The following is a 14300-nucleotide window of genomic DNA, read 5'->3' as shown; positions in this document are numbered from 1 at the left end:
CCTCCCACTGTCACGGCCCCTCCTCCTGGTCTACCCTGATTTTAGTGGCAGGACTGACATGACTTTCCTCAATGGCAGTGTTGGCCAACCCCTCCTCGAAGGCTGGTTCTGCAGTTTTCCACAAAGCCCTTGTCCATCCCTAATGCTGACAAGGGAAGCCTGAGTTTTGTAGTCCTCTGAAAGGTATGAGAAACTTATTCGTATCATTTATAAAAAGTAATTAGTTATTTTATGAGAAAATATTTGGATTTGCCAAACAAGTCTTAATCGTATCAAAGTTCATCAGAAAATTGCTTAAGTATGTTATCAGGGGGAAAGCTAATTTCTTCCCAGAAAGAAATTATAAATTATGTAATACAAAAAAAGGCTCTGTCCTAGACCATATTTGAAAAATAATTGTATTTCGTGGTAGCTAACACCTGACTACTATGGGAGAGGCTCTTGGGCTTCTTAGTGAAGTAACAAGACAGAAGTTTAAATAATTGTTGACTTACTAAGATGGAATCAATTCAAATTCAAATTAAGAACATATTAGAGGAAGCAGTATAAAAGCAAGACTAAGAGACACAACAACAAGGTATTTAAAAGGTAGTGCTTTTTTACCTCAGCTTTTTTTGAGGGGGTATAACTTATATACAATAAAGTCCACCCATGTTAAGTGTACAATTTTGTGAATTTTGGTAACTGTGTACCATTGCATAACCACCACCACAATCCAGATACAGAACAGTTCAGTCCCATCTCCTGAAAACACTTCCTGTGCCCCTTTGCAGTAGATCCTTTCTCCCACTCCCAGCCAGAGGCAACCTCTAGTCTCTCTTTGTCACTTTAATTTTTATTAACAGAAATATTGATTTTTGTGCTTTTCTTTTCTGCACTTCCGTCTATGTGACTCTTCCCTATCAGAGACATCCGTACCACCTTGAGAAGAGCTAGGTATAGTAGAAATGCAAAGACAAAAGCAATATTTGCTTTGACAGTTTTTGCTTCTAAAAGAAATTTTTGAGAACCAGCAGGGAATACCCAAGAGTACCAGGCATAGACTCAAGAAAAAGAACAGAAGATATGCTGCTTACCCCAAGCCTGACCACTGGGGAGATTAGATAAGTACCACCCGAACTAGTTGGTGAACAGAGAGGCAGAAATGGACTGTGGCCTTGAAAAAAGGTTGAAGGCCTGGATATGAGAGGACCTGACTTAGAAAGGTCACAGGAAGATGTCAAGGATTATCTGTGGCCAGAGCTAAGTCTTAGGATGACTTGTGGCCTCTTGATTGAGCACCATGTCTTTCACCTTTGCTATTTTTCTCAATACATGGATGAGGGCATTCCATGCGCATCCATCTGCATAGCACCCCTTAGATTATCCAGTCAGACAACCACCTAGCTCCAAACATTTGTCAAGCACCTGCCGAACTTTATAAAGAATGAAGCACCTTTCTAATATATAATTTATATTACATATTAATTAATTATAACATGAAAGTATTAATGTATAATATAATAATATAAAACAGTCTCCAAAATATATTGTTAGGGATAAAGCAAAGCATATAATAAGGATAAGTAGGGTACCATTTGTACCATTTATAGAAGAAAAGTATATACATATGTATATGTATGTGTGTAATTATTTATATATCTGTACATGTAAAGAATATCTCTGAAGGATACAGAAGCTGGTGACAATAGTCTTTAGAGAATAGAAGGGTGGCTGAGGAATAGAGTGGGTGCAGAATTCCTTATACTGTAAACTCTTTTGTTCCTTTTGGATATTCTTATCATGTATACATGTTATATATTCCAACAATTGAATAAAATAATGCAGATAAATTTTCACATAAAGCAGTAATTTTGCTTCTAGATAATTTCCCTCCAGAAGCTGTCACACATGGACAAAAGAGAAAAAATGCAATATTGTTTTATAAGGGTAATAAACTAGAAAGAACCAAAGTCTTCATCAGTAGGGGAATAAGTATGTAAAATGTGGAATAGCATATAGTAGTTAGAGAGATTAGATAGATAGATAGATAGATAGATAGATAGATAAATGATAGATCAATCTATCATCAAATAACAGTTAAAGGAAATAAACTAGATTGATCTATCTGTGTGTCAACATGGAACAACTCAAAAACATGTTGAGAAGGAAAAAAGCATATATAGAGTATATATTTAGCATACAACTTAAGTAAATTTTTAAAAAACACACTAAGTAAATGTATAAAATGGGCTAGAAGGATACCAAACTCACAGTGTAGTTTACCTCTGTGGAGGGCAAAGTTGGGGGGTGGGGGGTGGGAATGGGAGGGTGGTAATATTGTATTTCTTAAAAACAACTACCAAAAAAAAAGAAAAGGAAAGGAAAGAAAAAAGGGAAAGTAGGTAAGATAAAATGTTAAAAGTTTTAAATCTGGGTGATAGGAATATAGGTGCTTGTTCTTTTACTCTTTGTATTTTTCTACAGTTCTAGAAATGTAAAAGCAAGCAAACAAACAGTAAAATACAAATATCCAGCCAAGGTTCTCCAGACAGACACTTTTACTTTCTTTATACAGTCAAGTAAATTCTAAACAATCAGCCTTGACATTATTAATAAATATACCTTTAAAATATAAAATTTAGTATTAGAGGTTTAAAACGGTGGGAAACTCTGGTCGTGGCTCCAGATTTCATTCCTCAGATGCACCAGGATGGAATCACTGTCCAAGAGAATGCAGGGAAGTCTGACTCCCTGTGATGACGTAGTTGACTCGCTGGGCACACCCATTTGTTCATCCTCAGCCCTCATTCTCCCAAATTGCTACTGGCATACTCTGTTGAGGAAGCAGCATGGCTTACTTCAAGACATATTCATTTTCCCTGTGCCTTTTTGCTCTTTGTGAAAAAGAAAACCTTCTGGAGGCGGAGCTTGTTGAGCAACACCCTCTTTAAAAACCAGAGTCTCCACGCTTCCTTGATCAGTTCAGTTCCAGCATCCTGCCTAGCAAAGAAGCAATTAGCCAAAATGATACCTGGAGGCTTAACTGAAGCCAAACCTGCCACTCCAGAAATCCAGGAGATTGCTAAGGAGGTGAGTTGGTGTATCTCATGAAAAGGATTGATACAAAATCTTGGTTCCTAGGTGGGCTGTGTTAAGTGTGTGGGTGAACATGAAAACCAGAAGAACATTGGGAAATGTGTGGTTTTGTTCAGGCTTCCTTACAACTAAAAACTTTTCAGTTGAAACCTCTAATAATCTGAACTATGAGGGTGGTCTTGAACAAGTAACACACCTTCTCTGAGCCTCAGTTTCCCCCTTTATAAAAGAATTTATATTGGGTCATCTTTATAGGCTTACAATGTATGATTCTAGGATTACTAATTCAGTTTCTGATGAAGATTCTAATCTTACCAAACAGAGCCAACATGTAATTAAAGTCTGAGGTTGTTAACAATTTGACAAACTAAACTTCATGCACTCTGTGTGGAAATTGTTTTAAATGGGTTAAATGAAGAACAATATTGCAAAGACAATCCACTTACAAACTTCCTGCCAATTTGACTAAATAGAAAAAATTTTAGTCTCTTTGTATATAGAAGATGATTAAACTATTAGGGAAGGGGAGTGACATTGTCTGTGGTGATTCTGAAACTGATTATGGTGAAAACAGAACTCAACGTTTATAGCAAGTTGATACATTTTTCTAAGTGTTGTTTGATTAGCTATCACCTATATGATAAAATTTTATTATACTGCATATTTTATGAAAGAAAATATATATAAATTACCATTTTAGGTTTGTAAATTGTTGCCCTATTTTCTTGTATCATTCCTTGTTTTTTTTCTCTCTGAGACTTCCTTCTATGACACTGGCAAACAAGACTGGCCTCTTGCGTAAGTGAAAGAGATAGGATTTCCATGTTAGGGCTCTGGAATGCTCTCTAGAGATGCGATGTCTGGAATTCTATCACTCATTCTTTGGGGATAAATGTTTCCTTTTCAAGAGTTCTTTTAAAAAATAGATACTTTGGAGCTTTTCTTTCTTGCAAAGGGTAATGTTAAGTCATTAATACCTTTATTTGAGGTCAGTATTCTCAAATTTCAATGTACGGGGGTCAGTATTCACAAACTTCAATGTATGCATACATTACCTAGGGGTCTTGTTAAAATGCAGATTCTGACTCAGTAGATATGGCCTGAGAGCCTGCCTTTCTAGCCAGCTCCCAGGTGATGCCCATGCTGCTGTCCATGACATCACTGGCCGGCAGATCTGGAGATACATAAATCCAAGAGGCCTATGGGAGATGGGCTTTCTAAAAGCAGAGCACTGGGGGCACCTGGGTGGTACAGTCAGTTGAGCCTCTGACTCTTGGTTTCAGCTCAGGTCATGATCTCAGGATTCTGAGATTGAGCCCTGCGTCAGCCTCCGCGCTCAGCACAGAGTCTGCTTAAGACTCTCTCCTTCTCCCTCTGCCCCTCCCACTGCTCTCCCTCCCTAAAATAAATAGATAAATCTTGTTAAAAATTAAATAAAAAATAAAAGCAGAGCACTGAAAAAAAGTTCTCAATTCTGTTTGTGAGATGAAGCTCACACCTCTTGCTCTGTTGATATCAGAGCTGTAAGGACTACACAAGGTGATGTGCATAAGAGTGACTTGAAAACAAGAAAGAAATATGCATATGTGAGGCATCACAGTTATTTGCTTCAAATTTTTGCCTGAAATTACCCATGATCCTGGAAAATCCCCCTGAGATTCTCCAGGAACCAGAGCTCTAAGGGAGATGGGGAATAACAAAGATTCTATACAGAGAGTGTGCAGAAAATTTTAATGATTTTTAAAAAGCCTATCTTGGTTAGCAAGAATAATTTTTTTTACTAAGAACCTATAAGAAGGCCTTGCATTGTTAAAAACAACCATCTGTGAACCACATCTTAAATTATGAAATTAATTTGAAAGTGTGTTTCTTGTTGCTCATCTCAGGCTCCAAACCTGTCAAGGAGGTAGAATGAGAGAGAGGGATTAACAATAGCTACATCACTCCAGAAAGGTGCATTGCAGTTGGTCTTCATAACCCCTGGTGCAGGGAAGGAAATCATCATGTCCATATCTCAGATGAGATTTCAAACTGAGATTCAAAGAAGTTAATATTTGCCTAGTTAAGAAGCTAGCCTATCTTCAGATTTTTGACCACCTGCCTTTTCCTCTATACAGTGGCAGGAACATGGAGAAGCATGTGGGTTGAGGGAAATACATGGTATGGCAAATTGCCTTCTCTGTGTGAGCAGCCAGCCTCAGATTTCAATCAGTTTGAGAAATGAATATCAATGAATCATTTCTTGACTATCTCTTAGGTGTCCAGCATTGTGTTAAATGTTATAGAAGATACATAAGGACTTTAAGACATGGCCCCTGCCTTCAAGGGGTTTAGAGTCCATTTAGAGAAGTCAAGATAACTGGAACATAATAAAACAATCTCCAATTAGGAACATTTTTTTTATCATAGGTTTGGGACCAGGAAGGACATTAGAGTTTGCCCATCAAAGCTCCTAACTTTCAAGTGAATAATTACTGTGTAAGTAGTTCAGCTTCACAGGTATTAAGCTCCCAGTTATCATTTGGTTCCCCTCTCCCAGGAGAACCTTAGGGGACAATTCCCAATTAAGTATTAGAAGGCGAAAGAATGGTCAGTTTCAGAAGCACTTTCCCATCAATGATAAAATTTATCTCCCTACAAACAACCCCAAGAGGCAGGTATTACCAAAACCACCTGTAGGTGAAGAAATGTAATCAACACCTTCTCCAAGATTATAGAATTAGTTAGGTGCCCAGTCAGAGTCAGGTAAATGGGTAAGTGTTCGTAGTCATACACTTAGTATGATCTGAGGTGGTCCCAAGGAAGACCACCACTACCTGTCATTTACCTTGTAATTTTATCCCTTTGATTCTTTAATGTATTCTAATTTTTTTTTAATCACCTGCTAAAATGCAGGTATTCTTAGAGGAGCTGAGGTTTATCAGCTTTCCTTGTCCTTAATAGAGAGCTTCTTAGTGAAATGCCAGCTGAAGGAAGAACTCCATTTGGGAAAGAAGGGAAGGCCATCTCATAGAGAGGGGAAAGCATCAAAGAAAAAATGAGAACTGCAGGTTCAAGGCATTTGAAATGAAAGAGGGAGAGAAGCCTGGGTGGCTCAGTAGGTTAAGTGTCTGCCTTCGGCTTGGGTCATGAGCCCAGAGTCCTGGGATCGAGTCCTACATCGGGCTCCCTGCTCAGCGGGAAGCCTGCTTCTCCCTCTGCCTCTGCCTACCACTCCCCTGCTTGTGCTCTCTCTCTCTCTCTCTCTGATAAATAAATACATAAATACATAAATACATAAATAAATAAATAAACTTTAAAAAAAATGAAAGAGGGATGTTGGATGAGGTCAGAAAGAGAAGAAAATCAAAGAGCTTGGGTTTGAGGAGACTTGAACATTTCTGAAGGCAGGAGAAAAGAGTGTCCCCATTCTGAAGATAACGGAGACTGAATGGTAGGTGTGTATCATGTATCACTAAAGGATGCAAATGGTACTTGGGTCCTGAGTACACATGAAAGAAATCCCTTTCCCCAGGAGTCTCTGTATTACTTGAGGGTCTCTGCTATCCTCTTCTATCCGCTTTCCTTTGTGAGAAGACAAGGTGTCATGAAGAAAAACAACCCTGGTTTCTTCATTCAGAAAACATTATGTACACAGTACTGTGTGAATTGCTATAGGGACAGAAGGGACACAAAGATGGTTCTTGCCTTTAGAGAAATTTACAAAATAGATAGGAGATACATTCAAGAAATAAAGAGCTATACTTGGCCTGAGAATTGGGATGGTAATTCCAGAGTATGTTTATGTGCAGGAAAGAACTGTCATTTCAATAATTATTTTCAGAAATGAGGGCTATTATTACGCATGCACAGGTAGATACACACAACACACACACATGCGCGTGCACACACACACACTCACACACACCCCTAAGTCAAACCTAATTGCTAAATGCCATTCCTGGAATCCACAGACCATAACACCATACAAACACCCCCTCTGCATACCATTATGGACACCACACCCCAGAGCTTAGCATGTCATAGCTGTCACTCACCCACACATTTGTGTTCTCCTCTCTGACCACAGCCTCCTCATCAATCACCTCTCCCACTGCCCCACACCCAGAGAACCTGCTCTTCAGCCACACCACAATCTTTCAGGCCCTCACCCTCCGATCTTCATCATCAGAACATGCCTAGGCCCACTTGAGTGCTCATCCAGACTGGACCCATGATGGGTGGCTTCATGCACACTTCCACCCCTGATTTCTGTGGACCTCATGAAATTCTGGCATTCCAATCCTCAATTAGAGATCCCTCCCATTGTCACCACTTCCTCTTCAGCTTCTGCTCCAGGTTCAGAGAACTTTGCTCAAGGAAGTTGCAGAACCACAGAAACAGTACCAGTCTATGAATGCGTGCCAGCAAACAACCACAACAGGACCCTAGGGCTGCCGAAACATTCTTTCAGTGACATCCTGTTGGCCCTTTTCTAGAAACCCCAGAGAGGTGGACCTTTGCCTTCTCTCCCCTTGGTTTCTCAATCCCTCCCGTCCCCATGGCCCCTCCAGCTGGTGTCTCAGTTCCTTCTCTTAAAAGATTGCGGTCATCTGGTACAAGAACACTCCCAATTTCCTTATCCCTTGCTGGATCTCATTTTTCCCTCCGGTCTAAGACTCTGCCCTTCCTCTCTTATGTGGGGTGCTATCATTTCTTGCATACCAGGTGCCTTGCCCCATACTTGCCCCTTCCCTCAAATACGTAGTCAGATGACAAATGTCTATGAGTCACTTCTCATCAGTCCTACTATACTTTCATGCCATACCCACACTCTCCTTCCTTACTCTGTAAAACATCCCAAAATATGGCCTACCTATGTTGCCACTATCACCTTTCTATCCATTCTTCTTTAAATTATACATAGTCCAATGTTTCTGCAGAATGATTATAGATAGGGAAAATGCCTTGGTGTTGGGTGCAGTGTGGCTCAAATCCTCAGATCCCAGAGAACTAATAACAACTCACCTAGATTCATGCTCTGCAACAATAAAAATATCTTGAACAGCTCTAGGGTAATTGTATTTTACCAGCTGCTCCTCCCTGAAAGCATCCTTCCCCTGCCTGGGGCCCAAGTAACAAACCCTTACAGTTTCTTCCAGCATCTCAGCCACCACCATGCATGGAAGGCTGGGGAAGGTGAACACCAACTGTGTTCAGCTCAAGGTCTGTCTATGTACCACCAGGTCCCAGACCACCACTCCCAGCTGGCCTCCACCCTCCCAGCACCCATCCCTGGGCGGTCTTTCAGCACCAAGCTGCCTTCTGAAAATTAAGGTTTCACTGACCAGTTCCTTCCTATTCTGCCCCCTTTCCTGCTTCTCCGCTTAGACCTCATCACTCCAGGTTCATAACATCCAACATTAGAAGAATACCAGTCTGTTCTACTGGCAAGAGAGAGCAATGCTACAGGTTATAAGTACAGTGAACCTGAAATCATGGCACACAGTCTGACAGGCGCCAGTGCACCCACCAAAACAAACCAGGACATTGGAAATCTGCTCTCTTGTGGAAAATTCTGGACTTGTAGATTTCACAGATGCAGTGGAAAGGTTACAGATTTTGATCTATTTTTTAGGGCAAATAGAAATAAAATGTTCTGATGTGTGGTAAAACAAACAAACAAACAAAAAACACGACCAAAAACTGGAGACCAGAAGGAATACAGATCACTGCAACAGATAAATCAGATATTTAAACTATCAGGCAAGGGATTGAAAACCTTAAATAACTGTAATTAATAATTTTTCAGCATTAAGTAGTCATGTTTTCCTCAGGTCCCCCATTTGTAAAATGAGGTTTAAACAGATAATTTTGGGTTTAGAGATTAACCCTTTCCAACTCAGCTCCTAAATTGACTGGTACCCAGCGTTGGCTCAGAAAGGTTAGACAGGGGAGGTGATAGGACATAACTCCTCTCCTTACTTGACTTCTCTCTGCACTCCTGTCTACCTTTTTCCCCTCTTTCCTGCACCCCACCTCTTCCCATTTCTGTTTTTGTTTTTGTTTTTTTGTTTGTTTGTTTTCCCCTTATGATTTGTCTTCTTCCTTTTTCCACTTTGGAGCTTCATTTTCCATCTCAAGAAAGCAATAGCACATTCTTCCCATCTATTCTGAAAGTCACAGGAGAAATAGGTGCTGGTCCATGAGGTGTTGTACCCTCAAAAGTGGTCTGAGAACTCAGAGTTGCAAAATGTTTACATCTTTGAAAACCAGTTCGGGTACTCAAACCAAGGGGCCAATAGAAAAGGATTCAATACGCCTGCGCACTGATGGGAAGGACTGAATGGCCGTGGGAGAACCTAGATGCGTGGGATGCCTGCATGAAACACGTAAAATGCTTTAGTGAAGGGAAGGGAGGCAACTTCCCAATAAACAAGGCGTATCGAACATACACATCTATTTTCTTTTCCCTCTAAATGATAGGAAAAGATTAGGAGGGAAAGGGCACAAAACCACACATAGAAGGACAACAGGAGATAGGCAAACACCACCTCAGAAATACTGACCAAACCTTGGAAAATGGAAAACAGATAAACAATGGAAAATGACTGGGCCACTTAGATGGAGCCCAACCATAGAGGGGAGTGATGAGCCAGCAGCAAGCGGATTCACGGTGCAGAATTCCAAAATGGCTCAAGCACTAGCAATGCCAGAAACGTAGGAAGATGAGAGTGAGGCATGGGGCTAATGCCAGGAGAACTGATAGTGGATCTGTTTGAGGAGTAGTTTGGCCACCCCCAGATCTTTCCCTTTCACTATCTTCCAAGCTAGCAGAATTCTGGAGATTTACTCTTAACGGAAAGTGAGTCAGAGAGAACACAGTGGAAACTAGAAATATCAGGCTCAGCTGAGGGCAGGAATGAAGGACCGATATCGAAAACTGGTAGATCCAGTAAAAGTTCACATATTGAATTTGAGACTCTCCATTCCCTTGTCAGGTCGGGTTCAGGCATGCTGGCACCAAAGCTTATAATCTCTCTGTAGTAGACAGAATGGTGGCCAATATCCTCATCCCTGAATCCTGTAAATGTGCTATCTTACATGGCAAAGGAAATTGCACATGTGATTAAATCAAGGATCTTGAGATATACTATACTATTTTTGCAACGTTGAGTCTGAAATTACTTCAAAATAAAAAAAAATTTAAGTGAAATAGTAATTATTGCTCTATTTTTATTAATCAGACATATATATCAGAGTTTTACTAGTGAAAACATTACCATATTGTCATATTACCACACTGAGTTGATGCAAATTCAGCCTAAAGCAACAAAATTTAACGTTTTAGTTAGCCCATGTAATCTTATTAAAGGTAGATCTTTTCTTTTCCTTGAAATACTGAAAATAGCTCTCATTATCATGTTTGAGCATCTTTAGAAGCACAAGGTTCCCAGACTTGTAAATCACATAAACGGAGTCCATTATAGCTTTAATAATGTTATTTCCTCTTTTCTCTTCTTAAGGTTAAACCTCAGCTTGAAGAAAAAACAAATGAGAGTTACCAAGAGTTTGAAGCCGTAGAGTATAAAACTCAAGTGGTTGCTGGAATAAATTACTACATTAAGGTTAGAGTTCAACATCCTTGTTGGGTTCACCTTGGCACTAAGAGATACTGCATTTCCCACTTTATGTGATGTTCCCTGCACCCTTACCATATATTTTGTCCCTTCCGGTTGTCCTAAATGAAGATGCTTCCCTAGCATGAAATTTCCCAAGTGGTAGAGTCTCAAATTTGGCAGATGATGATATATTTATACCATCTGTTTCCTGTGAATTTAGAAAGGTTTCCTATATTGACTCCTTCCAAATTACAATTACAATTTACAAATTACAATTTTCAGAAATTGTATAGAAAGAGATTTCCTAATGGTTCCAAGCATGCTCAGTTTGTGGCCATGGCGCTTTTTGTGTGAAGTGAGAGAATATCTCAATTGCCTGAAGGCTTGGAGCTGGACCAGATGCTATCTTGAAGCTTATTCCACTCAAAGCTTTGTGATTCTATGTGTCTAAATTAAATGGATTTTAGAAATGACTTAAAGTAGTTTAAGGTGGGAAAATAATTGAAGCTACTTTTGCCCTTTACACAGCATTTTGATTAATAAAATTTAAATAATTTTTGCAATTCAAGTAAGTAGATTCAATTTGTGACACTATAGGTGTAGTTTAAAACAGTGGAGCATTTAAAATAATTTTAATTTTATAGCTATATCAATGAATTAAATGATGCACTATCCAGTTCTGATTGAAGAAAATGTTTGCAAAGTTGAGACGGAACCAATTCAACAAATCAACCATAGATATTTGAGAACCATCTTCATCCTTTTGTATTGAGATGGTAATTCTGATTTAATAAATAATAATAACAGACATTCAAATATATGTACTTGGATCTTTACAAAACCATTTGACCAAGGCATAGTCTGGCTTCTTTCTCTTTAACAATTAACTACTTAAGATATAAAATGTTTAAAAAATGTTTTCAGCAAAAAAATAAAATAACAGGTCCTAACCAGCTCAGCATAGGAAAATTACAACACTGGGTCATGTAAATGAATCAGCCCAGTCCTATCAAATTTGAGCTCCTAGTATATGCCAGGTCCTGAGGTGGCCCACATGAATGAGACGCCACCTCATCCTCAGAAAGCAATGACATTGTTTCTTCCTTTCTCAGTCTACTTTCTTCACAGCTGAAAAATAACTTTTTTCCAGTTAAAAATGATTTTGTTCAAAGACAAGAAACATTCCATCAAAACTGGGATCATTGTTTTAATAATTTACAATTAGTCCAAGTTCATAAATTTCATATATTAACCAGCCCATGTATTTCTTAAAAAGCTCATCAGAAAACTTGAAAATTTCATCCCTTAAGACCACCTGCCTGGTCAAATTTCTCCTACGGGATTACAACTCCTAACCCCAATTCCCTCATTACTTCCTGGCTGTCTAGTTGTTGATCTCTGCTCTGAACTGCTCTCTACATTTAAGGTCTTTCTGTTGATGTGACCTTCTGTGTTCTTTTTCAAGGATCTATCAAAAGCCAGATGGTGGAATAGATGGGGTGCAGGCTTTGGTGTCAGACAGTTCTGGGTTTGAACCCTTGTTCAACTTGTTCCATTAGTCAGTGCCTGTGTGATCACAGCCCCTCATCCTCTCTGAGCCTCAGTGTCTTTATCTGCACAATGCAGATAAAAACCTACTTTGCCAGGTGTTGTGTGAGTAAATGAGCTAGAAATTCACTAAGCACTTACAATGTGCCAGGCTCTGTTCTAAGAGCTGAGCGTGTGTTTTCTCTTTTAATCCTCTCAACAAATCTATGAGATAAGTATGATCATTTCCCTCGTGTGACTGATGAGAAAATGGAGGCCCAGGGAGATGGAGTAACTAACAAAGGTCATTCAGTTATAGGAGCAGAGCCAGGGTTTGAACCCAGGTGGTCTGATGCTTAACTACTGGCTGTGCTGCTTCTAATAATATATGCAAAGGCTGACGTCTTGTTCCAAACACAGAATAAATGCTTTTAAAAGGTTAAACTGTAGGCAAATCTGGGTGGCTCAGCTGGTTGAGCATCCAACTCTTGATCTCAGCTCAGGTCTTGATCTTAGGGTTGTGAGTTCAGGCCCCACACTGGGTTCCATGCTGGGTGTGGAACCTACATGAAAAAAAATAATAGTTATACTGTAGAGTGAAAAGAACATAAATGTTGGAGTCTAGATTTAGGTTTTGACTCTGTCACTTATTAGCTAAGAAATTTATGGAAAATTACTTAATCTCTCCTAATCTGCTTCTGCATCTATAAAACTGCCATTGTTCTACCTTTGTTCAGGCCTATAGTAAGAAGTACATAAAATATTCTATATCATAGCCTCTGAATCATAGTAAACATTTGATAAATGGTATTTGTTAATTAGGAAGGGACATCAGAACATAAAAAATATTATTCTAAGACAAAACTTTTATTGTCCTAACCAAAAACAAAAGTAGAAATTCTCACCATGATATTCTAGGTCCCAGATTCATGCTCAAACTACCATTTCAATTTTCATACCAATGACATCCCAGCAAGATCCCTTTACTTTAAAGGGACCCTAGACTGTCCATCCCCTGGTGTCTGCTCAGTCCTATCAGTGGGCATTTATAATGTAGGTTCTAATATAGATATGGGAACCACACCTCCCAAATTCTCTAGGATAATTCTGATTTTCTCCTCCCTTCTCAAACCATGTGGCAAATAAAGTATCCCAATTTGGAAGTCAAAAAACAGAATCAATAAAGAGACTGTCACTTGTTTTCTTGCTTTGTGCATCTTTGAAAATGAAATGTACTTTCATTTGTGCCCAAGCAGTAGAGAAATTTAAAATAAAATAAAATAAAATAAAATAAAATAAAATAAAATAAAATAAAATAAAATGAAGGGCTTATGCCTCTTGCCATGCCTTTAGCCTGCCCTTTCTCATAAAATAACGTGGTAGACTTATGAAAATCAAGGGTCTAAGAATGCTGATCTAGAAATACTGTTCCTGAAAAGCTTATTTCGGCGAGTCTTTAAGTCTGTAGATCTTTCACTTGACATAGATCCATCTGAATGAATTTCCTTTTCCTTTTTTTTCTTTTTTTATCTTTTAGGTGCGAGTAGGTGATAATAGTTATATTCACATGAAAGTATTCAAAGGCCTTCCTCAACAAAATCCAACTTTGACACTTACTGGTTACCAGACTGACAAAAGCAAGGACGATGAGATCACAGGCTTTTAGCAGCATGTTCCAAAAGTGGTCTGATATTTTCCACTGGCTACTGACTAATGTTCCCTGCTAATAAATGTAACTATCAATAAACAAGCATTCCTTTTCAAATAAATTTATTTCTTCAACTATTTCTCTTTTATTGAATTAAATAGTATTTACCTTTTCTTTCTCAAAGTCAATGTTATTGCTTTAGAGTAAAAATTCCATACAATTTGATGTCAATTGAAAATCTTATAGAAATTAGGCCCAATGCAGCTTGCTAAAGGATAAGACCACCACCACCACCACCACCATTCCCACCATAGGCAGGCTAGATCATGGGCTATCAGTGCCCTGTGGTTGCAGAGAATCCAATATTCCATCCCTAGCCTGACATTTTAAAATTAAATCAGGTATTTTAAAAAGTATATTTATATTTTGAAATAATCTCAAACTTA

The 14300-nt window shown here is 38.9% G+C and overlaps 1 protein-coding gene across 1 annotated transcript; it reads left to right on the top strand.

The window, feature by feature from the left end:
• The first annotated feature begins 2813 nt into the window (after positions 1–2813).
• CSTA (cystatin A) lies at positions 2814–13993 on the top strand. Its single transcript, XM_027585946.1, has 3 exons — positions 2814–3072; positions 10584–10685; positions 13744–13993. Exons 1-3 carry the CDS (start codon positions 3007–3009, stop codon positions 13870–13872), a joined length of 297 nt encoding a protein of 98 aa, XP_027441747.1. The 5' UTR covers positions 2814–3006; the 3' UTR covers positions 13873–13993.
• Positions 13994–14300: the final 307 nt, after the last annotated feature.

This window comes from Zalophus californianus, chromosome 1 (genome assembly GCF_009762305.2).
Source record: "Zalophus californianus isolate mZalCal1 chromosome 1, mZalCal1.pri.v2, whole genome shotgun sequence".
Lineage (NCBI taxonomy): Eukaryota > Metazoa > Chordata > Mammalia > Carnivora > Otariidae > Zalophus > Zalophus californianus.
The sequence above is the reverse complement of the archived record's forward strand: the minus strand, read 5'-3'. Positions and strand labels throughout refer to the sequence as shown.